This window comes from Trichomycterus rosablanca, chromosome 23, assembly GCF_030014385.1.
Source record: "Trichomycterus rosablanca isolate fTriRos1 chromosome 23, fTriRos1.hap1, whole genome shotgun sequence".
NCBI classification, from domain to species: Eukaryota; Metazoa; Chordata; class Actinopteri; order Siluriformes; family Trichomycteridae; genus Trichomycterus; species Trichomycterus rosablanca.
The window spans coordinates 11,187,629-11,215,105 of record NC_086010.1 but is presented as its reverse complement, the minus strand read 5'-3'; the positions used below and the strand labels follow the sequence as shown (position 1 = coordinate 11,215,105).

Genomic DNA, 27,477 nt, shown 5'->3' with positions numbered 1-27,477 from the left:
ATGTCATTAAGTGCAGATGACACATCAAGGGACCTTCCAGTGAAAGATGTGGGCCTTACAGGAGGACCAATGCCTGTCATAATGCAAGGTAGTGATAATAAAATGTGTAAATATAAATAAAATCATGAACTAGATGTTAGGTTGTGGAGGGGACCATCTCAGGTGCTAAAAATTCAGGGTAAGACATTAATCAGACCATTTAATCTGTAAAACACTTCACTGATATCAAGTGTTTATTTTGGAAGCTAATTTGATTTAGTTTTTTAGTCAAATTTCATATTCATTTTAATTATAGTTACTTTAGTCATTTAGTTATTGTTATTATTGTTATTGTTTTTATGTAGATGGATGGATGGATGGATGGATGGATAGATGGATAGATGGATGGATAGATAGATAGATAGATAGATAGATAGATAGATAGATAGATAGATAGATAGATAGATAGATAGATAGATAGATAGATAGATAGATAGATAGATAGATAGATAGATAGATAGATAGATAGATACTTCATTGATCCAGAAGAAAATTGGAAGGTTACTGGTTCAAGCTCCTCCACTGATACAGTTGAGTGCCTGAGCAACATGCTTAACCCTCAATTACTTGCAGTGTAGAGTCACAAATGTAAGTTGCTTCGAATGTAAATAAATTGGGAACAGTGGTGGCCTAGTGGGTGATGCATTTGGCTGTAAATCAGAAAACTGCAGGGTTCAAATCCCAGCTCTGCAATGCAGCCACTAATGCCTGGCTAACCATGTGCTTTGACCCCAGCTTCCAAGCAAGGTCATTGTACTATTTGTACAAAACAATTTTAGTCCAGGCACTATAGTCTCTTAATCTAGGCAGTTGTAGCCTAGTGGTTAAGGTACTGTACTAGTAATCCAAAGGTCACTAGTTCAAGTCCCACCACTACCAGGTTGCCACAAAGTGACTTAAAGTAATGTGACAGTATACAGTCTAAGCAATTGAGGGTTAAGGGCCTTGCTCAAGGGCCCAACAGTGGCAACCTGACAGTGGTCTTAAAAACATCATCATGGAAACTGTCAATAGCCCTGTCTGTTTGTGTGTGCTCATTATACTCTGCTTAGGAAAGCTGTGGCTCCATCTGGTGGCGCTAAGTGGAACTGCCCCAGTTTAACCTGAATAAATTCAATTCCCCCCATGGCTGATCCTGCACACCTAGTTCCAATCTTCACCTCATCACATAGCATTTAAAAGCCTCTGCTTGCTCTCCACTGCTCACCAGATCGTCCGTTGACGCAACTGCCAACAGAGCTCAGCTCTCTTCATTCATGAATGCCAAGCTTTTCCTTTTTTTAATCCCCTTTTTGCATAGATGCCAAGCTTCTTCCCCTTACCTGGATCTCCTGTTCCACACCTCCATCCTCCTCTCCAGTGTCCATTGTTCCTGCCGGTTCCACCTGCCTCTATCCCAGCCTCCTGATTCCTTCATTACACCTCCTACGTTATTCTTGCCCTGAGTTTTTTTATTTTGTTGTCCTAAATAAACCTGTTAAAATCTACCTCAGAGTCCATCGTGTGTTGTTTGCTTTATGGTTCCAAAAAACCTTTTATTGGCTTAGTGCCACTCCTAACAGTAAACAGTTATGTACAGTTTTGTATGAAATACCTCCACTAAACCTTTAGGAAGGGTGTCCAAACACAATTGACCATATAGTGTATGTTTACATGGCTTTCCATCTCTTCCAATGTATTTTTGTGCTCTTACTTACTTTTAGATCGTCAGCGTGTATTTAAAGTGCCACGAGAGCAGCTTGAAGACCAATTTCTCCGGTTACTGGAGGAGAACAGACTTCTTAAACAACACACTCGTATACAAGATCAAAAACTACGCAGGTAAAACATACATATTCATTTTACATCGTTCCTACATGCTGTAGGTTTAAAAGAACAAATTGGGCGGCACAGTGGCTCAGTGGGTGGCACTGTTGCCTCATAGCAAGAAGAACCTTGGTTCGTTCCCCAGGTGGGGCGGTCCGGGTCCTTTCTGTGTGGAGTTTGCATGTTCTCCCCGTGTCTGTGTGGGTTTCCTACGGGTGCTCCAGTCCAAAAACATGCAAGTGATGTGAATTGGAGATAAAAAATTGTCCATGACTTGTGAACTGATGAATCTTGTGTAATGAGTAACTACCTGCCCTGTCGTAAATGTAACCAAAGTGTAAAACATGACGTTAAAATCCTAATAAAACAAACTAACAAACACAGTTATTCTCTCCATTTTCTCTGCAAGGTTGTCCACAAAGCTGTTGAGCCTGAAGAATGTATGTCCTGGTTCATCTGGGGGGCGAGATGTCGAAACTGAAAATACGATCGAGGCCCTGGAGACTCGTGTGGTCACCCTGGAGAGCCAGAAGGAGACACTGAAGAGCAAACTATGCTTAGCCAGAAAGCAGATTCAAGCTCTGGATGGAAAAACTTACCGGAGACAACACACTGGTAAACACTACATTCAAATGAGCTTGCTTAGGTTTGTTTACTGTGACTATTTCATAATTATAAAAAAGCTGCACAGGTTAGATATATAAGTTGTATTATCAATAACAATATATACACTGATCAGCCATAACATTAAAACCACCTCCTTGTTTCTACACTCACTGTCCATTTTATCAGCTCCACCTACCATATAGAAGCACTTTGTAGTTCTACAATTACTGACTGTAGTCCATCTGTTTCTCTGCATGCTTTGTTAGCCCCCTTTCATGCTGTTCTTCAATGGTCAGGACCCCCACAGGACCACCACAGAGCAGGTATTATTTGGGTGGTGGATCATTCTCAGCACTGCAGTGACACTGACATGGTGGTGATGTGTTAGTGTGTCTTGTGCTGGTATGAGTGGATCAGACACAGCAGCGCTGCTGGAGTTTTTAAATACCGTGTCCACTCACTGTCCACACTATTAGACACTCCTACCTAGTTGGTCCACCTTATAGATGTAGAGTAGATGTCCAGCAGTGATAGTGAGGTGTTTAAAAACTCCAGCAGCGCTGCTGTGTCTGATCCTCTCAAACCAGCACAACACACACTAACATACCACCTCCATGTCAGTGTCATTGCAGTGCTGAGAATGATCCACCACCCAAATAATACCTGCTCTGTAGTGGTCCTGTGGGGGTCCTGACCATTGAAGAACAGCATGAAAGAGGGCTAACAAAGCAAGGCAAGGCAAGGCAAGTTTATTTGTATAGCACCTTTCATACACAGTGGCAATTCAAAGTGCTTTACATAAGGAAAAATGAAAAGCATTAAAACATTCCTGAGATCTAGAACCTCAGAAAGACTTCTTGCAAACATTTAGTTACAATTAAGACAACATGAAATTCAAACAAGAGAGATAAAAATTAAGAACATGAAAAATTAAAAGAAAATATTGTAAAATATACCCTACAATTTGGGAAATACGAAATTAAAACAAGAGAGATAAGCAATTAAAACATGAAAACTAAAAGAAAATATAGTAAAATATACACTACAATTTAGAATGTACACTACTCTATAAAAAGAATTATTAAGAGCATGAAAAACTAAAAGAAATAGGGTAAAATGAGGGTAATAGCAAAAATTTTGAGCTCAATCATAGGCACAAGAAAAAAGAAAAGTTTTTAACCTGGATTTAAACATTTCTACATTTGCGGAACATCTAATATCTCCTGGCAGTCTGTTCCAGTTATATGCAGCCCAACAGCTAAATGCTGCTTCACCATGTTTAGTTTGGACTCTGAGCTCAACTAGCTGACCTGAGTCCATGGATCTAAGAGATCTACTAGGTTTATATTCTCTAAACATATCTGAGATGTATTCTGGGCCGAACCCATTCAGTGATTTATAGACCAGTAGCAGCACTTTAAATTCTATTATGTAACTAACCGGAAGCCAGTGTAGAGATTTTAGAACTGGAGTGATGTGCTCAGTTCTCTTCGTCTTAGTTAAAACTCTAGCAGCAGCGTTCTGAATGAGCTGTAACTGTTTAATGGTCTTTTTGGGAAGTCCAGTTAAGAGACCATTACAATAGTCCACCCTACTGCAGATAAAAGCATGGATCAGCTTCTCTAGGTCTTGTTGGCTCACTAGACCCTTGATTTTGGCTATATTTCTAAGATGGTAGAAGGCTGTTTTGGTGATGGTTTTAATATGGCTGGTGAATGTAAGATCTGAGTCTATTAGAACGCCAAGATTTCGGACTTGGTCTTTGGTTTTTAGAGCCCGGGAACTGAGGTGCTCACTGACACTAATCCTCTTCTCTTTGCTGCCAAACACAACAATCTCTGTTTTGTCCTTATTTAACTGTAAAAAATTCTGGCTCATCCAGTTATTGATGTCCTCCAGACACTGACACAGTGAATCTATTGGGCTGTAATCATCTGGTGAGAGAGCCAGATATATCTGTGTGTCATCTGCATAACTATGGTAATCAATGTTGTTAGCCTGTAGCATTTGGCCTAATGGCAGCATATAAAGATTGAACAGAAGAGGTCCGAGAACTGATCCCTGGGGGATTCCACATGTCATAGCCAACCTGTCAGATTCACAGCTGCCAATAGTGACGAAGTAACTCCGGTCTTCTAAATAGGACTTGAACCAATTAAGGACTGTTCCGGAAAGTCCAACCCAGTTTTCCAACCTATCCAGCAGTATTCTATGATCTACAGTGTCAAAGGCAGCACTAAGATCCAGTAAAACCAGAACTGATATTTTACCCGAGTCAGTATTCAGCCGTAGATCATTTAACACTTTTATGAGAGCCGTTTCAGTGCTGTGGTGAGATCGAAAGCCTGACTGAAATTTGTCAAAATAACCACTGGAATTCAAAAAACTGCTGACTTGATTGTAAACAACTTTCTCAATGATCTTGGCTATGAAAGGAAGATTTGAGATCGGCCTGTAGTTGTTTAACACAGACGCATCCAGAGTTCTTTTTTTTAGGAGTGGTTTAATGGCAGCTGTTTTCAGTGACTTTGGGAAAATGCCTGATGCTAGTGAGCCATTAACTATTTGTTGCAAATCAGTTTTTACAGAGTTAAAAATAGTTTTAAAAAATTCAGATGGCAGCATGTCGAGACAACATGTCGATGATTTAAGATGCTGAACTGTTTTCTCCAGAGTTTTTTGGTCTATTGTATTAAATTGTGACATAATAGTCATGTTATTTTTAGGTGTCTGTAGGGGCGGCATGGTTTCATCGTTTGACTGAGTCGCGTTGATGGTCAGTCTAATAGTTTTGATTTTTGCAGAGAAACAGATGGACTACAGTCAGTAATTGTAGAACTACAAAGTGCTTCTATATGGTAAGTGGAGCTGATAAAATGGACAGTGAGTGTAGAAACGAGGAGGTGGTTTTAATGTTATGGCTGATTGGTGTATAACACATAGTGTGTTGATTTGAGCCAACTTTCATCATACAACTCCAAATCAGAAAATGTTGGGACAGTATGGAAAATGCAAGTTAAAAAATTGCAATGTTTCTTACATTCACTTTTACTTTTATGTCATTGCAGACAGTATGACCCCAAAATATTTCATGTTTTGTTTGTTAATATACATCCATTCTTGCATTTCAGGCAAAAAATAGAAACAAAAAAAAATGTATAGACATTTGTGACATTCAAAATAATTTTACTGAGCTACTGTATCTTTGCTGTCTCATTCCTCTTGTATATTAGGACGGGTTGTCCAAGGGGACGAAGAGATAAGACAGGCATCTCAAACAACCCTACCCCGCTATGCACTCAGCTTCATTGAGGACAACAGAGGAGACACTGAGAAACTGTAAGTGTTAATGTTAGCTTTATATGTGAGGAAACAGGCTGGCAGGTTGTAAAATATTTAAGTAAAGGGGTTATAGATGCAAAGAAGTTATTATTCATTGATTTTTAATCCACTTATCCAATTAGGGTCGTGGTGGGGGGGTGCTGGAACCTATCCCAGCTTTTCAATGGGTGCAAGGCACACAGTAACACCCTGAACGGGAAGCCAGTCCATCGCAGGGCAGACACACATACACACACACACACACCCATTCACTTATAGGGTAATTCAGTGTCTCCAATTAACCTGACTGCATGTTTTTGGACTGTGGGAGGAAACCGGAGCTCCCGGAGGAAACCCACGCAGACACGGGGAGAACATGCAAACTCCACACAGAAAGGACCCGGACCACCTGGGGATCGAACTCAGGATCTCCTTGCTGTGAGGCGACAGTGCTACCCACTAAGCCACCGTGCCGCCGTACATTTAACAAATGTACTAATTTTATTCAGATTTATTCAATACATACAAATATATTGGTAAACATTTATAATGTTTTACCACTGCTTTATCCTATTCAAAATTCACTGGGTGAAGGCAGGAAACACCCTGGACAGGTCACCAGTCCATCACAGGACAAACACACACACACACACACACACACACACAGCAATTCTAGTAGATCTAATTAACCTGACTGAATGTCTTTATACTGTGGGAGGAAACCAGAGCACTTGGAGGAAAACCCACACAGACATGGTGAACCCATACTGAAAGGAAATCAAACCCAGGACCTTCTTGCAGTAAGGCAAAAGTGCTACCCACCAAGCTACCTTACTACTTATAATATTTTCAAGAGATCGTCATGTCAAATGATTGTTCAGTAAATTGGGCCACAGCAATAACTGGCAACTTCAATTTAAATATTAGTGATTGATATAATTAACCACATGTCTGTCCTTTCGTCTCTTCTTCAGCAGATTTGCTATTGAAGCACAGCAGATGAGGGGTAAAGAACTTGAACTGACCTCTCAGTCCCTTAAAGAAGCTTCAAAGAAAGAAATAGAAGATACTATCAAAATGCTTCTCAGGCAGCAGGTCGATATGCACAGGTAAATTGAAAATGGAGTTAAATAAATCTTAAAAGTGTGGAATATTAAAATGTATTTTACCAGACACAACATGATCAATAATTCAGTGTAAAATTTTCTCATAACTAATATTGTTGCACCTTGATTACATACACTACATTGCCAAAAGTATTCACTCACCCATCCCAATCATTTAATTCAGGTGTTCCAATCACTTCTATGGCCACAGGTGTATAAATCCAAGCACCTAGACATGCCGACTGCTTCTACAAACATTACTGAAAGAACGGGTCGCTCTCAGGAGCTCAGTGAATTACAGCGTGGTCCAGTAATGACATTTTCTCACTACTAAATATTCCACAGCCATCTGTCAGTGGTATTATAACAAAGTTGAAGCGATTGGGAACGACAGCAACTCAGCCACAAAGTGTTAGAAAATGACAGAGAGGGGTCAGCGGAGGAGCATAGTGCGTAGAGGTCGCCAACTTTCTGCAGAGTCAATCGCTACAGACCTCCAAACTTCATGTGGCCTTCAGATTAGCTGAAGAACAATGTGTAGAGAGCTTCAAATGCAAAGCGTCGGATGCAGTGGTGTAAAGCACGCCACCACTGGACTCTAGAGCAGTGCAGACGTGTTCTCTGGATATACGTAGGTGATAATGTAACCAGAGTAAAACATGACGTTAAAATTTTAATAAATAAATAAATAATTGTTTCTTTATTGTTTGCAGACTTACCATAAAGGATAACGTAGACGTGATCAGACTTCAGAAGCAGCTATGTGACAATAGGACTGCACTTTTGGTCAGTCAGGAAAAGTTTACCATGTTACAAGAGGTGAGTTACTGGATAATAAAATACAACTAAAATATGCTCTGCAATAATTCATTAACCTAATTATTGTATGTTGTAAAATTATATGGCATTAAGTATTTAGTACCTTGCTTTTAGGTATGAATTGCACATTTAGCTACGTGCATTCAAAGCATAGCATGAGCAGCATTTACATGAGTAACTATTGCATTTTACATTAAACCACATGTTTTTATTATTTCTATTAGGCTTATGAGACCCAGTTAAGTGAGGTGAGTTTTAATCTGCTTGTGCTGATTGTGCTGATTTGATGTGCAGAGATGAGCACTAAAGTACTTTTTTTGTTGAGCAAAAATGGAAAGTAATGGAATAGTTTCTTGTTTTTTAATAATCTTATTCTGCCTTTGAGCTTATTCTCAGCCCTTACAAGCTTAGTTGTGTTAGCAAACTTCAGGACTATAGCTGAGAAGCTCTAGTCTATAACTTTACAAGCTAGTATGTTTATACAATTGTAGGGACAATACAGTAATCGCAAGTTCATTCAGAATCAACAGCATTTGCTAATCTCTGCAATAATGGTGATAAATTTCAACTAGATGTACATCCTAAAGGATTCTTCCCTTCCTACAGTCTTTCACCCTTTATTCAAAATAGAATGCATTCTTCCAAAGACATGCACAGTACAGCAATACACTGATCAGTCATAACATTAAAACCACCTCCTTGTTTTTACTCTCACTGTCCATTTTATCAGCTCCACTTACCATATAGAAGCACTTTGCAGTTCTACAATTACTGACTGTAGTCCATCTGTTTCTCTACATACTTTTTTAGCCCCCTTTCACCCTGTTCTTCAATGGTCAGGACCCCCACAGGACCACTACAGAGTAGGTATTATTTGGGTGGTGGATCATTCTCAGCACTGCAGTGACACTGACATGGTGGTGGTGTGTTAGTGTGTGTTGTGCTGGTATGAGTGGATAAGACACAGCAATGCTGATGGAGTTTTTAAACACCTCACTATCACTGCTGTACTGAGAATAGTCCACCAACCAAAAATATATCCAGCCAACAGCACCCCATGGGAAGCGTCCTGTGACCACTGATGAAGGTCTAGAAGATGACCAACTCAAACAGCAGCAATAGATGAGCGATCATCTCTGACTTTAAATCTACAAGGTGGACCAACTAGGTACCATGTCAGTGTCACTGCAGTGCTGAGAATGATCCACCACCCAAATAATACCTACTCTGTAGTGGTCCTGTGGGAGTCCTGACCATTGAAGAACAGGGTGAAAGCAGGGTAAAAAGGTATGTAGAGAAACAGATGGACTACAATCAGTAATTGTAGAACTACAACGTGCTTCTATATGGTGAGTGGAGCTGATCAAATGGACAGTCAATGTAGAAACAAGGAGGTGGTTTTAATGCTATGGCTGATCAGTGTAAATCCCTATTTTATTTTATTTTCTTCTGTGCTAGTTCTCTAGTGTAAGCATAGGAACCTTTAGTTAACATTATATATCATTAGTTATCATTATGTCCTGGACATTTAAGCCATACATTGGTATTTTCCAACCATACATTAGCCACATGTTTATGTAAAGTTATGTGATACATCCAACTGTATTTTTGCCGTAGGGACAAAAGTCATTGCGGGAAAGCCAGACAGCCTTGCTTGAACAGGTGGGGCAGCTAACTGAGCAAATAAAAGATGAGAAGAAGAAAGTGTTGTCACTAGAGGGCCAGCTCAATACTGCCAACCTCACACTGCAAGGCCTAGCAGAGGTAATGTGGTCATTCCACTTTGCTTTTGCATTAACAACCTAATTTATACAATTTCTGCTTGTAAATAACCTAAATTATTATACCAAAACCATCATGACCATCATGACCATCAAATTCTTAGCTTCAGGAGAGGATCTCAGACCTTGAAGGTGAAAGGAATCTCCTGAAGAAGAGCTATGATGCCCTTCTGACAAGGTGAGCACAAAACTCATTGGTGTAATTTAGATGACCAAATACAAAGTTCTTAAAAGTTCTTAAAAGTGCAGTCCATGCCGCTCAGGTGGCGCAGCGGTAAAAACACACACTGCAACCAGAGCTGGGATCTCGTATACATAGTATCGAATCTCTGCTCTACCTTGTCGGCTGAGGCTGAGTGGCTACATGAACAACGATTGGCCTGTTGTTGAGATGGGTGGGACTAAGCCGGATATGGGTCTCTCTCTGTCAGACTGGTGCAATTACGACCTCTGCTGGCTGATTAGAGGCGCCTACACAGAGATGAGGAAAGAGTGCTCTTGGGGTGTGTCTCTCCTTACACAACGCTAGGTGGCACAACACTCGTCAATGTGTGGGTGATAAGATGCATACGGCATGCTGCCCACTTGTCAGAGGTGGCGTGGGTTAGCTACAATCTCCTCGGTCAGAACAGGGATCGGCATAGGCAGAGAGGAAGCATGATGCAATTGGGCAGTTGGACGTGCTAAAGGGGGAGAAAAAGGGGAGAAAATGCATTAAAAAAAAAGTGCAGTCCATTAAAAATGATCAGAGATGACTTACAGATGGAACACCCATAGCAGTCATTTTCTAAAGGAAAAGGCTTTATTTTAAAAAAATTTTAAATAATTGCAGTGTTTTTACAGTGAACAATAAGGGTACATTTACTGTGATTGGTCCCCTGCTAATTAGCCACAGCTGCACCTCGTTTAAGGTGATAAGCTCATGGCATTAAAGAAGGGAGCTTGGGATCAGTCAAATGTAGTTTATTCAAAATAAATAAACTCCATGACTGTTCTTTGATGGTGTCCTAGAACCTTAAACAGAATCACCATTGATCATAACATACTGTTCCTGTAAAAACTTGATAAAAAAAAAAACTTTGTAAAATAAGGGCACATTTACTGTGATTGGTCCCCTGCTGATTAGCCACAGCTGCACCTTGTTTGAGGTAATAAGCTCATGGCATTAAAGAAGGGAGCTTGGGATCAGTCAAATGGAGTTTGGGGATACAAATTTCTCCACGAAGTGTGTCGAGCTTCAAAGATTTCGAGTTTAGGGGACGTCACGTTACAAGGTACCACTGTATTTTAGCTTTGAGTCTATTTTCAGCCCCTATGAGCTCAGTTCTGTTCATTTCATGAAAACTACCACGATTCCAATGGTTGTTAATTACAATTAATTACAATCTAGTATGTTCAATCTAGTATGTTTATAGAATTGTAGGGACAATATTGTAACTCCAAGCATTAGGAATCGCTGCATTTGCTGATCTCTCAACTAGACATGGATCCTAGAGGATTCTTCCCTTCATATAGACTTTAATCTTTTATTCAAAATAAAATTCCTTCTGCCAAAGACATGCACAGTTTAGCAATATCTTGATAACTGGTTTAACCATTTTTGCAGAAGTTGCTGCAACAAAACATTTTCTATCATTACATTTTAATCCTTCACATTCCAATCTTAGCTGAGATTAAAGTAGCTGTTATTATGGCTCTGACTGTTCTTTGATTGGGTCCTAGAGCCTTAAAAAGAATCACCATTGATTGAACATACTGTTTCTGTGATTGGTCCCCTGCTAATTAGCCACAACTGCACCTCATTTGAGGTAATAAGCACATGACATTACAGAAGGGAGCTTGGGATCAGTCAATCAGAGACTGAATTTAGAATTTGCCTTTGGTTTGTTTGGTTCCAAGCTCATGTTTGCTCATGTTCGCTGTGTGTGTGTGTCCCGCCCCTTGTCTTGTTTAGCCCTAAATCGTTCCAATTGCCCCTGTCCCAACTTTTTTGGAATGTGTTGTTAGGCATTAAGAAATACTTTGCAATAGATTTTTGGAATTATAAGTAGTCATATTGACATTTTAATTCATTTCCACCACAGCACTTTGTCTGACCAGAACCAGAACCAGCAAGGAGAACACACTGGTAAAGAAAAAGAAAGGGACAACCAGGTAGATCAAGAGTGGGAAGCTAAAGTCTGTGTACTGGAGGAGAAAATAGAAAATGAAAAGAGACAGATAGAAAAGCTGGAGCAGGAAAATGTGAGAATTAGATACGAGTATGAAAGGAGTCAAGAGGAAAGAGCAAAGGAACTGGGTAAGATATGTGACAACATGGTTGCAGGAATCTGTACATGTTTAGACCATTCTATATTATTTTAACACATACGGTATTTTATATAGCTCTGACTGCAGCTATTAAAGAAAAAAATGACAGACTGGAGCAGGAAGTGTTACAGCGTATACAAGAAATGACGTTTCTACAGGAGAAATTAGACAAAGTGCCAAAAGTAAGCGTAACTGACTTGCATTATGAAATTATGAATATAATATGATTTTTTTTAAGTGCTTCAAGTTTATTAATCTAAATTTTTTTTGTGTGTGACAGGGTTTTGATATGAGTGTGGAAGAATTAAGTGAAACCCTGTTACAGATTAAGGTTAGTTCTTAACGCTGGAGAAGACATCAGCTGTATTCACAACCAATACACTTCAGAAAAAGGGGCGTCATGGTGGCTTGGTGGGTAGCACTATTTCCTCACTGAAAGAAGGTCCAGGTTTTAATTCCCAGGTGGAGTGGTCCAGTTCCTTTCTCTGTGGAGTGTGCATGTTCTTTCCATTTTTGTGTGGGTTTCCTTTGTGTGCTTCAGTTTTCTCCTACTGTCATGTAAAGACATGCAGTGAGGTTAATTGGAGACTAAAATTAATGAACTGATGAATCATGTAAACACCTTACTATAATAATTGTACCATAATTGTACATAAACTAAAAGTTTAAAAGTACGTTTTATATTATTTATCTTTTTAATTTAGTAACCAAAATTCAGGAATGTTGAGACCATTGCATGGCCACTTGGTCATAATTCACAGTCATTCAGACTTACAAGGCAGGAAACTCCCAGAGGAACCCATATAGACATAGGGACATGATTGAACCTAGGTCTCTTGAACTGCGAGACACCACACCTCTAAGGATGACATAATAAATAGTTTTTAAGATATTAGATATTAATCATTATACAACAGTTAGTTCCGACCTTACAATCTGATTGGTTGAGAAGCGTTCTAACCTTGCTGATATTCGTGATAACAGCACGGCCTTTTCACACCACAACTGTATTACTCCGCTGACGCGTTGCCAGTAACGACAAGCTTCATGCACACAAACGCGCACGCAGGCGACACAGACTTTTTTCCTGATCGCGTTTTAAATCCGTTATCTGATATACACACTAGCGCACTGTGTAGGGAACATAAATCAATTGTCTAATATATTGTCTAGTGCACTATGTAGTGAACATGAATGCGTTATCCGATATACAATATGGTGCACTATGTAGTGAACATGAATGCGTTATCTGATATACAATCTAGTGCACTGTGTAGGGAACATAACCAATTGTCTAATTCACTATCTAGTGCACTATGTAGGGAACATAAATCCGTGATCTGATACACAATCTAGTGCACTATGTAGGGAACATAAATGTGTTTGTAACGCGAACAGTTAGCTTAATAGCCCAGTTAGCAGCTCCTAAAAGTTCTGTTATCACCCATATCCTTTGGTGTGTGCAAGAGATTTTTTATTTCTTTTATTTCCCTTCGGAGGTTCTTGCCTTCTTCTTGTTTTTCTTACCTCCCTGAAATGAGTTTTTGGGATGTCTGCTTTGTAGTGTTAAACAAAATGCCTTTTAAGCCTATTGTGTTAAGGCAGGGTAGAGAATTTTTACCGTTGCATAGCAGCAACTCATTCGTTGTGGAACTACTTTTTGGCGGAAGGTATTGTCAATATTAAAGCATATTTAATATGAAATTCAGGGCTTCTTTGATTTATTTTCTTTCTTTATTTTGTAAAAACTGTTGTATCAAAGCAATAGAACACTTGAGGTCGTGTGTTATCGCGAATAACATCACGGCTGTGATGATCTACGGCACTCCTACACACTCCCTCTCGTGTTCTATTGCTTAAAAATAAAAAAAGTAATAAGTGATAATTCCCACTGAGCAAGGTTAGTGGTCCCAAAAAACTAAAGAGGTAAAACATGCTAGCACATCAGAGCTGAGATCTCGAACTTCGAAGTTCGAATCTCAGCTTTGCTAACAACAGACCGGCTGCCTATACGGACAATGATTGGCTCGTCCACTGGTGGAGTTGCTGGAAGGGGATTTCTCATAACTGCCTGCACAGAGACGGGGGATAACAGGGATCAGTGCATGACTCTCCTTGAGAACTCGCCCCGCGTGGGTGAAAAGAAGCAGTCAGTTACTGCACGTGTTGGTCACGAGGTTAGCAACAATAGGAAGCAGAATGCGATTGGATAATTGGATACGACTAGATTAGGAGAAAAATTGGGGGGAAATGCATTAAAGAAGAAGAACAAAGCTTGGGAGAAAACAAGACCCATCATAAGACAAGCGTAGGCTGCAGACAAGCACTAGCCCTCTCCAACATTTCTAAACATGCTCCGTCAGGTTCTTTTTTCATTAGCAAGTAGCATATGCTTACATATAAAAAAAATGTTAAAGTATCGTATTATCACTTGTGGTGTTGCAGCAATGAAGAGGTAGACCATCTGATGCTTGTTTCTCAGGCACAGCCAGTTGTCTGTATAGCAGACAAGGCCCGTGGTGGGCTAGAGTATTAAAGATGTTATAAGAAGATACTGAAGTATTTAATCTCTCTGTCCTTACTTTCCTCTTAGACTTTCAGACTGCAGCAGCAGAGCTGTAAGGAGCTGCAGAGGCTGAGGGGTGGTGAGAAGATTGAAGATTCATCTCAAGAGCTGTCTGCTCTACAGGCTTCACATGCAGAAACAGTTCTTGAGCTGCAGAAAACTCGAGACCTACTGATAATGCAACATCGGCTCAGCGGTGATCTGCAGGTATACAATAATACACTAAAACAGCACCACAGTGGGTTGGTGGCACAGCGGGATATTCTGCTAGCACACCAGCACTGGGATTCTGAAGTTCCCGAGTTGGTCTATCAGCTCTGTTACCGGTTGGCTGGCACCCGCTAGCAGGCAGTACCACCTCCTTGTTTGTACATACACTGTCCATGTTACCATATAGAATCACTTTGTAGTTCTACTACTGACTGTAGTCCAACTGTTTCTCTGCATGCTTTGTTAGCCCCCTTTCGTACTGTTCTTCAATGGTCAGGACTGTTCCAGGACCACCACATAGTAGGTATTATTTGGGTGGTAGGTCATTCTCAACACTGCAGCGACACTGACATGGTGGTGGTGTGTTAGTGTGTATTGTGCTGGTATGAGTGGATAAGACACAGCAATGCCAATGGAGTTCTTAAACATCTCACTGTCACTGCTGCACTAAGAATAGTCCACCAACCAAAAATATATCCAGCCAACAGCGCCCTGTGGGCAGCGTCCTGTGACCACTGATGAAGGTCTAGTAGATGACCAACTCGAACAGCAGCAATTGATGAGCAATCGTCTCTGACTTTACATCTACAAGGTGGACCAATTAGGTAAGAGTGGACAGTGAGTGGACACGGTATTTGAAAACTCCAGCAGCGCTGCTGTATCTGATCCACTCATACCAGCACAACACACACTAACACACCACCACCATGTCAGTGTCACTGCAGTGCTGAGAATGATCCACCACCCAAATAATACCTGCTCTGTGGTGGTCCTGTGGGGGTCCTGACCATTGAAGAACAGGGTAAAAGCAGGCTAAAAAGTATGTAGAGAAACAGATGGACTACAGTCAGTAATTGTAGAACTACAAAGTGCTTCTATATGGTAAGTGAAGCTGATAACATGGACAGTGTGTGTAGAAACAAGGAGGTGGTTTTAATGTTATGGCTGATCAGTGTATACACCATAAGCTCTGCCAACATAAACACTGGTAACTTCAAGTTCAGTGTCCAGGGCCCCACAATAAAGATCCCGGACGAGCCCCCAATTTCACCTCTCCCTAGACAGACTTGGCTTCTAAATCTGCTGGGTGGGAAAAGACTGGACTAATAAGAGGGTAGGGTCTTTGCTGCTGTATAAGGACACTGGTTAGTAGCCTGAGGTGTCTGTACAAAAGTGGTGGAATGTGGAGATCAGAGGGAGCAAGTGTCAGGCAAACATTCCCCTTCTTGGATACAATCAGGGTCCCCAGCAGTGGAAGACTAATCGGCTATGCTAAAATTGGGAGTAAAAGGTAGAAAAAAACAGCACCACACTGTACAACATCCATTGTATCGAATGACAGTAGTTACTGTAGTAAAAGTGACGGATTTACGTTAACAGGCTGAGTTGAAGATTGAGATTGAGAAAGCGGAAAGGGAACGAGAATTAAATGGAAGACAGATCACTAAAAAAGACAAACTTTTAAATAGCAGGGCTCTTCAAATCAACAACTTACAAGGTAAACTTACATTAAATACATTTAGATTATCTTAAATGTGTGTAACTACCGTGTTTTGAACATCCTTCCACATTTTTCTTACAGCTCAGCTAAAAGACTTGTCCTACAATCCGAGAAAACATTTAATTCCAGAGCAGTACACAGGAAATCTGATAAACCAAGAATTATTCTACCAGATGGATGAAAACACACCCAGTCAGGTGCGGGATGGAGAGTCCTTGCTTGAAATCCATCTATCAGGAGTAACGTTCACTCCTGTAGGACTGAGACTTATGAGACAGGAAATTGGTCCAGATGAGCTGGTGACGTTCTGTACCTACACCCTTTTTGACTTCGAGGTGCACTCCACCCCACTGGTCTCAGGGACGCAGCCCAACTACGGCTTCAAGTCTTGCTTTGCACTTTCTTGCTTTAACCTCGCCAGACTTGGTGGTCCAGGAGGGTTTGCACATGTTGAACTACATCAGGCTCTGGGAGGAGTGAAATTTGTAACTCGGGGCAGAGGAAGGATTCCACTTATGGGGACACTACAGCACAGAGGACAGAAAGTGAAAGGAAGAGCGAGCATTACAGGTCAGAGAGAAAACACAACACACAAACACTAAGGGAAATCACTAAGTGTAACTGACCTTTGCCAAGGGCACTGACACAGCCCCGTACCATGACAGACCCTGGCTTTTGGACTTGTTGCTGATAACAGTCTGTCCTTTTCATCTTTGGTCTGGAGCATAAGACATCCATTTTTTCCACTGTGTGATGGTCCATACTAGATGCCTCTGAGCCCAGAGAAGTAAACACCGCTTCTGGACATGGTTAACATAAGGCTTCTTTTTTGAATAGTAAAGTTTTAAGTGGCATTTGTGCATGTAACTCTGTATTGTAGAGCTTGACAAAGGTTTGCCAAAGTAATCCCTCACCCATGTGGTTATATCAGCTATTGTTGAGTGGTGGTTCTTGATGCAGTGTCGTCTGAGGGATCGAAGATCACAGGTGTTCAGCTTAAGCTTGCATCCTTGGCCTTTATGCACTGAAATTCCTCCCAATTCCTTGAATCGTTTAATGATCTTATGCACTGTAGAGGGAGAAATATGCAAATCCCTTCCAATTGTTCTTTGAGGTTCATTGTTTTTAAACATTTCAATAATTTTCATACACATTTTTTGACAAACTGGAGATCCTCTGATCATAAAAGACCATGATTACAATCACCTGTTGACATAATGTTTGGAATCACATCATTATTTAGTTTTTTCACCTCATTACTAGCCCTAAATTGCCCCTGTCCCAACTTTTTTTGGAATGTGTTGCATGCCTGAAATGCAGGAATGGAGGTATATTAACAAATTAATTGAAGTTGAGCAGATAAAACATAAAATATCTTGGGTTCAAACTGTCTGCAATCAAATAAGTCAAAGTAAATATAAGGAACACTGCATTTTTATTTTATTAGCATTTTCCATACTGTCCCAACTTTTTCTGATTTGGGGTTGTATATGTATTGATAATTTTAAGCTATACCTGCAACACAGATGAACATTGTTGGTTTACAATTGCTGACTGGAACTCATATGGTGCTCTATAAAAATTGTCATACACCCCCTTTCCCCATCAGAAGGTTCATAGGACCTAAACTGGCAATGTGAAGTTTTTATTGCAGTCCATACTTTACAAATATACTTATACTAGTAGTATAAGTATTGAGGCACGGTGGCTCGATGGGTATCACTGACGCCTCATTAAGTTTGATCCCCAGGTAGAGCGGTCAGAGTCCTTTCTGTGTGGAGTTTGCATGTTCTATCCGTATCTGCATGGCTTTTCTCCCACAGTCCATATAGAAGGACTTGTGAGTGTAAAGGAACACAGAAAGGAACCTGCTTGGGAATTGAACCCAGGTCTTTCTTGCTGTAAGGCCAAAGCACTACCCACTGTGCCACCATGCCACCCACATTTGAATTTATAGTCCTCAAATTATGTCGTTGTTTAATGTATTATTATCATTGATTATATCAACATGTCCTTATTGATATGACTATTGCATAACTGCTATTGTTATTGTATTTAACAGGATCCAAGGGGGAGATAATAGGGGTGCTGGAGTTCTGGGTCTGTCTGTACCCTCGGGAGGAGCCAAAATCTGTTCATGTAGAGCAAATAACAGACAGAAATATATCCAGGTGGCCTACACACCAAGCTGACTGGAGTTATAAACAGCCAGATGTAAATATTACCTTAATTTGTTTGTATTTGTGAATAAAATACACCCATGAAAAAAACATTTAATCTGACAAAATGAATTAATTCAAACGGTTGTTATCTGTGGTTTTGCTTTCACAGACCCTACACTTATATGACTATGGTGGTGGTATACCAAATGAGTTGGTGGTGGTATTGGAACGCTGTTCGGGCCTTACTGCACGCTGGCCTGGGCTGCTTCCTGATGCTTATTTAGCTTATCGCTTGTATGATCTACCTCCTCACTCCACTCCTATAGTACCATGCTGTGCAGACCCTGTGTTCGCAGACTCTACCACCTACCCGTTAGCAGTTACAGCAGATCTGATTGAATACTTGAAAGTGAGCAGCCTTTGGGTGTATATGTTTGATGATAATGAAAAGCAGGTCCCTTCTTTGTACCTGGCAAAGACATCGGTGCCACTTCAGGTTCTAACAACCGGCAGACAAATTAAAGGTAAGATATCAAGGTCAGTAAGTGATCCCTGGACTGATTAAAAAAGAAGATAGGTCACACTGCACGTATTTAGCTGGTAATCAAATTGAAAACCTTTAATAACCAAGAATATAGTTTGTTATTACTGCCGATCCATATTCTGTACTTTTTTATAGCCTGTAGAGAGGGAAAATCTTAAATTCAACAAAAGTAATACCAAGCTTACTTGCATTGGTGAAAAGCTTACTTCTGGACCTCGGTGCAGTAGTAACACATTTCATTAATGATAATTCATCTATAATAATGTTAAAACATTTAGATGAAAGCCTAATAGAAGAAAAGAGGCTCTAAGGAATTGCCTTTGGGGCAGTGGTAGCCTAGTGGCTAGAGTTTTGGGCTATCAACCGAAAGGTTAAGAGTTTGCAGCCACTGTTGGACCCTTAACCCCCTTGGCTTCAGGGGTGCCGTACGATGGCCGACCATGCGCTTTGACCCAAGCTTCCAAGTAAGCTGGGATGTGCGAATAAATCATTATACTGTACACATGTAGATGTATATATTCAAAAGCAAGTGTTTTTAGAGATACAGGACGTGTATGAGCGACACTGAATATGTTTATGTAAAACATAAACCGATCAGGCATAAGTGAATTGAATAGCCTGTGAAAACCGGTGAAGTGAATAGCCTGATTATCAATTCATCACGGCACCTGTTAGTGGGTGGGATATATTAGGCAGCAAGTGAACATTTTATCCTCAAAGTTGATGTTAGAAGAAGGAAAATTGATCAATTGTAAGCAATGAGCGATTTTTTAAAAGGGCCAAATTGTGATGGCTAGACGACTGGGTCAGAGCATCTCCAAATCTGCAGCTCTTGTGAGGTGTTAACGGTCTGCAGTGGTCAGTGTCTATCAAAAGTGGTCCAATGAAGGAACAGTGGTAAACTGGCGACACGGTCATGGGTGGTCAAGGCTCATTGATGCACGTGGGGAGTGAGGGCTGGCCCGTGTGGTTCGATCCAACAGACGAGCTACTGTAGCTCAAATTGCTGAAGTTAATGCTGGTTCTGATAGAAAGGTGTCAGAATACACTGTGCATCACAGCCACAGACCAGTCTGGGTGCCCATGCTGACCCAGTAAACCATTGAAAAGTGCCAACAATTAGCACGTGAGCATCGGAACTGGACCACGGAGCAGTGGAAGAAGGTGGCCTGGTCTGATGAATCACGTTTTTGGATGTCACGTGGATGGCCGGGTGCGTGTGCATTGCTTACCTGGGAAACACATGGCACCAGGATGCACTGTGGGATGACGGCAAGCCGGCAGAGGCAGTGTGATGCTTTGGGCAATGTTCTGTTGGGAAACCTTGGGTCCTGCCATCTACAGTGGGGCCAAAAAGTATTTAGTCAGCCACTGATCGTGCAAGTTCTCCTACTTAGAAGGATGAGAGAGGTCTATAATTTTCATCATAGGTACACTTCAACTATGAGAGACAAAATGAGAAAAAAAATCCAGGAAATCACATTGTAGGATTTTTAAAGAATTTATTTGTAAATTATGGTGGAAAATAAGTATTTGGTCAATAACAAACAAACAAGCAAGATTTCTGGCTCTCACAGACCTGTAACTTCTTCTTTAAGAAGCTCTTCTGTCCTCCACTCTTTACCTGTATTAATGGCACCTGTTTGACCTCGTTATCTGTATAAAAGACACCTGTCCACAGCCTCAAACAGTCAGACTCCAAACTCAACCATGGCCAAGACCAAAGAGCTGTCGAAGGACACCAGGAAGAAAATTGTAGACCTGCACCAGGCTGGGAAGAGTGAATCTACAATAGGCAAGCAGGTTGGTGTGAATAAATCAACTGTGGGAGCAGTTGTAAGAAAATGGAAGACATACAAGACCATTGATAATCTCCCTCGATCTGGGGCCCCACGCAAGATCTCATCCCGTTGGGTCAAAATGATCATGAGAACGGTGAGCAAAAATCCCAGAACTACACGGAGGGACCTGATGAATGACCTGCAGAGAGCTGGGACCAAAGTAACAAAGGCTACCATCAGTAACACACTACGCCGAGAGGGACTCAAATCCTGCAGTGCCAGGCGTGTCCCCCTGCTTAAGCCAGTACATGTCCAGGCCCATCTGAAGTTTGCCAGAGAGCATATGGATGATCCAGAAGAGAATTGGGAGAATATCATGTGGTCAGATTAAACCAAAATGGAACTTTTTGGTAAAAACTCAACTCGTCGTGTTTGGAGGAAGAAGAATGCTGAGTTGCATCCCAAGAACACCATACCTACTGTGAAGCATGGGGGTGGAAACATCATGCTTTGGGGCTGTTTTTCTGCAAAGGGGACAGGACGACTGATCCGTGTTAAGGGAAGAATGAACGGGGCCATGTATCATGAGATTTTAAGCCAAAACCTCCTTCCATCAGTGAGAGCATTGAAGATGGAACGTGGCTGGGTCTTCCAGCATGACAATGATCCCAAACACACCACTCGGGCAACGAAGGAGCGGCTCCGTAAAAAGCATTTCGAGGTCCTGGAGTGGCCTAGCCAGTCTCCAGACCTCAACCCCATAGAAAATTTGTGGAGGGAGTTGAAAGTCCGTGTTGCCCAGCGACAGCCCCAAAACATCACTGCTCTAGAGGAGATCTGCATGGAGGAATGGGCCAAAATACCAGCTACAGTGTGTGCAAACCTGGTGAAGACTTACAGGAAACGTTTGACCTCTGTCATTGTAACATAACCTTTGTTGGCAAAGTATTGAGTTGAACTTTTGTTATTGACCAAATACTTATTTTCCACCATAATTTACAAATAAATTCTTTAAAAATCCTACAATGTGATTTCCTGGATTTTTTTTTTCTCATTTTGTCTCTCATAGTTGAAGTGTACCTATGATGAAAATTACAGACCTCTCTCATCTTTCTAAGTAGGAGAACTTGCACAATCAGTGGCTGACTAAATACTTTTTGGCCCCACTGTATGTGGATGTTACTTTGACACGTACCACCTACCTAAACATTGTTGCAGACCATGTCCACCCTTTCATGGATGGATTCCCTGATAGCTGTGGCCTCTTTCAGCAGGATAATGCACCCTGCCACAAAGCAAAAATGCTTCAGGAATGGTTTGAGGAGCACAACAACGAGTTTGAGGTGTTGACTTGGCCTCCAAATTCTCCAGATCTCAATCCAATTGAGCATCTGTGGGATGTGCTGGACAAACAAGTCCGATCCATGCCTCAATGGGTCAGGGCTGTTTTGGCAGCAAAAGGGAGACCAACACAATATTAGGAAGGTGGTCATAATGTTATGCCTGAAGTGTACAACCTTTGTGCTATCACTAGTATTATGGTCTGCATACTTCTGAATTAGAATTATTAGTCACAATTTAATCTTTTGTCTTTTGTTAGGTGATTTCGTCCTCAGGGATCCTGCCGGGGTTCCAAGAGGCATGGTCAGGGTGAATCTCTATTGGAGGTATCCGTTCCAGTCACCCGAGGCTCCTTTCAGACCAGCACGAAAGGAAGAAGCAGAGAGAGATAAAGAAAGGATTGGAGAGTGTGAGGTCAATACTGTGAAAGAAGTGTTGCAGAGGCCAGTTGCTAAGCCCAGGGTGTGTTTGTATGTTTTTCTGTATGTTTTAGATAGATACACTAGCAAGAAAAATTTAAATACATTGAAATTAGCGTGAATTACTAAAAATATGCAAATTTTGATTGTCATTAGTTGTTATTATGTTTGTATCGAACACATGAGATTCTGAACAACCAGGTTCGAATCTCAGCTCTGCTACCATTGTCTTCTTCCTCGGCCTTTGTCCCGTTCGGTTGCGGGGTCGGCTCTCGGCGGATCATGATCCGCATTTATTTGGCACAATTTTTACACCGGATTCCCTTTCTGACACAACCCTCCCTATTTTATCTGGGCTTGAGACCTACACTACAATGCACTGGTTTGTGCATCTAGCGGCTAGGTATCTATTCAATGTTTCCAATTATCCTGGTGGCATGTTTTTGGACTGTGGGAGGAAACCGGAGCACCCAGAGGAAACCCACACGGACACGGGGAGAACATGCAAACTCCGCACAGAAAGGACCCGGACCGCCCCACCTGGGGATCGAACCCAGGACCTTCTTGCTGTGAGGCGACAGTGCTACCCACTAAGCCACTGTGCCGCCCGGCTCTGCTGACATTGTAATTTGTAATATTGTAATTTAGCTCATTAACATCCAAACTAAGGTGGCACGTTGGCCCGGTGGGCATTGTTGCCTCACAGCAAGAAGTTCCGGGTTCAGCTCTGTGTGGAGTTTGCATGTTCTCCCGTGTCTGTGTGAGTTTCCTCCTGGTGCTCCGGTTTTCTCCCACAAGTCCAAAGACATGCAGTCAGGTTAATTGGACATAGTAAAGTCCCCCTATATATATACGTATATATATATATATATATATATATAATGTATGTGTGTGTGTGTGTGTGTGTGTGTGTGTGTGAATGTGTGTATGCATGTTTGCCATGTAATGGACTGGCAACCTGTTCATAAAATTGGACCCACCGGGACCTTGAATGGGATAAAACGGTGGTAAAACAGACAATGATTGAATGAATGAATTTATATTTAAACTTATAATTTGTAAATATTTATACTTTTTATTTAAAATCTGTTTGATTTCAGTCAAAAGTAATGTCCAAGCTAAGCCTTCACAAAGATGAAAAGGAGGTAACCATTATGTTAATTTAATATTGTACAAATATTAGGTTTATCAATGTTTATTTGCAGCATTTAATCCTTAACTTTAAATTTAAATAATCATTTGATATCTCATTTTAGAAACAGCTCTCCCCTTCACCACCTAAAACTCACAGATATGAGGTATCACAGCACCATAAGTCGCCTGTATCTAAATCACATGTACAGATTCTGGACACACCAAACATCTCATCTGACTCTGATCTTGCCTCAGTAAGAAGACAGAATTTAAGAGGTAAGACTTAATACTTTCACCCAAGGTTTAATACATCAGTGTTTAACAATGAATAAAAGAACCAACTGTTTCTGAGTAGCTAACGTGAGCAGTGAAAGTCTGGAGTCGTTTGAATCTACAGCCTCAAGTGACAGTGAAGTTGTTATTATCCCTCATTCTGCAAAACCCATCAACAAAGTAAGTAAAATGGTATTTTAGTAACTCTTAAGGGTAGGCATGATTAATTCTGTGGTGTACCTTGTGTGTAGAATAAAAATGTATTTAAAGGGCCATTCAGGTGGCACAGCGGTAAAAAGTACGCTAGCACACCAGAGTTGGGGTTTCGAATACATCGTATCGAATCTCAGCTCTGCCTTTTCAACTGGGCTGGGTGGCTGCATGAACAACGATTGGCTGGAGGATCATAGGTCCTCATAACTGGTGCGACTGCGGCCCCTGCTGGCTGACTGAAGGCGCCTGCACAGGGCTGACAAATAATGCTGATGGGAGTGTGGCCCTCCGTACACAGTGCCCGTCAGTGTATGGACTCAACTCGTGCAGGTGAAAAATGCAGTCTGTACTGACTGTACGTGCCGGAGGAGGCATATGTCAGTTGAGAGGCGTCCTCAGTCAGCGACGAAGGGTCGAATCAGTATAGAAGATGCAATCAGGGTAATTGGACACGACTAGACTGGGGGAGAAAATTGGGGGAAAAAAGTGGGGAAAATAGAAAAAAAAAAAAAAAAATTATTTAATACATGTATAAATGTATAAAAGTAATGTTGTTATTTAAAAGCTCATTAATATTCAAACTAAAGCGCAATAGTGGCTCAGTGGATAGCACTGTAGTTGCAATGTATTTAATACATGTATAAATGTATAAAAGTAATGTTGTTATTTAAAAGCTCATTACTATTCAAACTAAAGCGCAATAGTGGCTCAGTGGATAGCACTGTAGTTGCAAAGCTACAAGGTTGTAAAGTCACTACATATTAAACATGCTATTTTTATTGCAGGTGGACAGAATCAGAGTCGAGATCTTATCACTCTTGTTTCACCCCTCATCAAGTGTCACTTTGGCTCGATCAGTGCAGCAGGTCTATGTGGAGTATCGTCTGTTAGGCATTTCCATGAAAACCACAGAGACCCCAATGTCCCTGAGGAAGCCAACAGAGGGAGAGGAGATACATTATAACTTTAGCAGAGGTAGGTGGGTCACTCCGAGGGTAAGTATAATACTTTAATTAGGTTAACAGTGAATACACTGCCATAATTATAATTTTTTTAACATTTTTGACCAGTTTTGGGGGATGTACAGTATATTACTTTTGGGGCTGATGTTTATGCCACAAGAAGTTTGGAACTCTGCAGTTATTGAGCCAGGAGAGCGTTTGTGCCTTTCATGAACTATGTGCGCCCCCCCCCCCCCCCCCCCCCCCCCCCTGTAACTTAACTTTCACTTTTCAATATCAAAAAAATTTTGAAATGGTTGCATCCTATTACAGTACAACAGTCAAAATCTGTGAGCTCTTTACAGTGAGGCATTTTTTTCATAAATGTTTGTAAAGGCAGATGTTTGTCATGGCTACGTGCTTGATTTTAAACACCTGTGGCAATGGGATTAAACGAAACCTCCAAATTCAATGATTAAATACTAATACTTTTTGGGAACTGATGCCTTTATTTGTCATATATACATACACAGGTGTACAGTACACCAAATTTTTTTTGTTTCGCATATCCTAGCTCATTTAGAAGCTGGGGTCAGAGTGCAGTCAGCCATTGTACAGTGCCCATGGAGCAGAGAGGGCTAAGGGCCTTGCTCAAGGGCCCAACAGTGGCTGCGTGGCAGAGCTAGTGATTGATAGCCCAAAATTCTACCCACCTGACTACCAATGTTTCTTATATATTTACATTTTATGTCACTTTCTCTTAGTTATACATATAAACACCATGGATGCTGCTCCACTAAGGCAATACCTCTACACAGTGCTTGAAGGAACTGATCCCAACCAAGGCAGGTAAGCAAGGATTGTCAGTTTTGGTAAGACTTGTTTACTCTATATACCTATCCAAGAAAATTTTAAAAGCAGTTTGTTTAGGGAAAATGTAAATTAAAGGAAAATAATTCTTATTATTCTTATTAGGCTAAAGTTCACCGTGGTCAGTGAGCCACTAAATGAGGAAAACGAATGTAAGGATGTTGGCCAAGCCTACCTGGACCTTCGGGAACTCCTTCTGACAGGAAATGATGTAACTGAACGTCAAATCAACAGTAAGTTAGACATGAATAAGTAAGTTATAAAATGAATAGCTACAGACCTTTTTCACAATGTAGCATTGTGTGTGTTTGATTTCCAAACTTTACCTCTGTTTACCTCTGGTTAGCGCCAACTACACATCTAGACACCTGATCTCACCTCTTTCAGTATTTTCTATTAATTTTGTACAGTGTTATTTATTTTTAGTTCTATTTCAGTGTATTTAATAGCATTCACTGTTGTATATAGTATTTTAGTTGTTTAGTTGTTTTTATTCACTTAGTGACGTTAGCCAGTCATGCTAGCTAGCTAGGTTAGTTGGCTACAGGCAAATTCAAAAGGCACAGTAAAGTTTATGATGATTTTTATTTTACTAAAAAATAACTCAGCTATGTGACAAATATTGTATCAAAAGACCATGTTAGTTAAGCTGCTCACCCTCATAATTGAAGACATAGCTGGACATTTTTAAATAGGATATTTACAATTTAAAGCCTTTCTTTAACAATGATATTGGAACTTTAGTGCTCACTTTTGCTAGACGGTAAACATTGCTTTTATTTTTGGCAACTTATCCAAACACAGTGTATAAAAATTAACCACGATTAAAGTTAATCTCTTAGCGCTGGTGCTACACTGAGGGAGCTGTTACTCTTGGAATAAAACTGACACAATCCAACAACTACAACACCATATACATCGACAACAGATGAGATCAGATGTCCAGACGTGTAGCAGGCGCTAGCCGGAAGCAAACAGATGTAAAGATCAGAAACTAGACATACGTCAGGCTACTGTCTGTTCTCTCTTTTTCTTAGTTACCAGAATGGATGATCAAGAAGTTGTGGGGAGGCTGAAAGTATCTATAGAGGCTGCTCAAGCTTTAAGGAGAATCTACTTGGAATACCACAACCAGACAGAGGAAGAGGACAAGGAGACAGATGAAGAATCAAAATAAAGAAAAATTAAAATTGTATGTGTTTTTTTTTTTTATGATTTAAACTGTTTTCTTTAGTACTGAATGAATAAGTGAAGAAGTTCACCATATACAAACCAAATATCCATAAACATTTGGACGATTAGTAAAATGCTATAAAACCAAGAATGTGTGATTTGTTAGTAAATCTAATATTTTTATTGACCAATTTACCTGTATAACACATTTAGAATTTAATCCCTACAACATGCTCAAAAGGTTGGGTCAGAGGCATGCTTACCACTGTCTTACTTCACTTTTCCTATTATTTACACTGTTTTTCATTTGGGAACTGAGGATATCAATTATTTTATGTCCATTCTTGCTTATCAGAAGAAGAGCTGCTCAACACGTCATCTTGTTGGACATGGTGTTCTCTGAGCCAAATAGAAAAAAGATCATCTTGCCAATACAAGGTGTAAAAGCCAGAATCTTTCTGCAAGCCAGTCATCTAATGGATAGTGGTCACTTAGTGGACCCCTGAGCAAGACCCCTAACCCTTAGTTGCTTTGGATAAAAGCATCTACTAAATGCTGTAC

At 40.7% G+C, this 27,477-nt stretch overlaps 1 protein-coding gene across 1 annotated transcript; it reads left to right on the top strand.

Annotated features, from left to right (window-relative positions):
• On the top strand, nt 1–26,920 carry rpgrip1 (RPGR interacting protein 1). The gene is given in 27 exon segments (XM_062985207.1): nt 1–91; nt 134–178; nt 1,743–1,860; nt 2,255–2,460; nt 5,685–5,806; nt 6,627–6,631; nt 6,750–6,881; nt 7,592–7,697; nt 7,922–7,945; nt 9,315–9,461; nt 9,583–9,656; nt 11,563–11,777; nt 11,864–11,970; nt 12,069–12,119; nt 14,382–14,561; nt 15,945–16,062; nt 16,147–16,635; nt 18,128–18,279; nt 18,397–18,751; nt 22,153–22,355; nt 23,413–23,457; nt 23,569–23,722; nt 23,802–23,899; nt 24,718–24,907; nt 25,638–25,722; nt 25,849–25,976; nt 26,781–26,920. Coding segments are annotated over 27 exon segments (3,780 nt in total).
• Nucleotides 26,921–27,477: the final 557 nt, after the last annotated feature.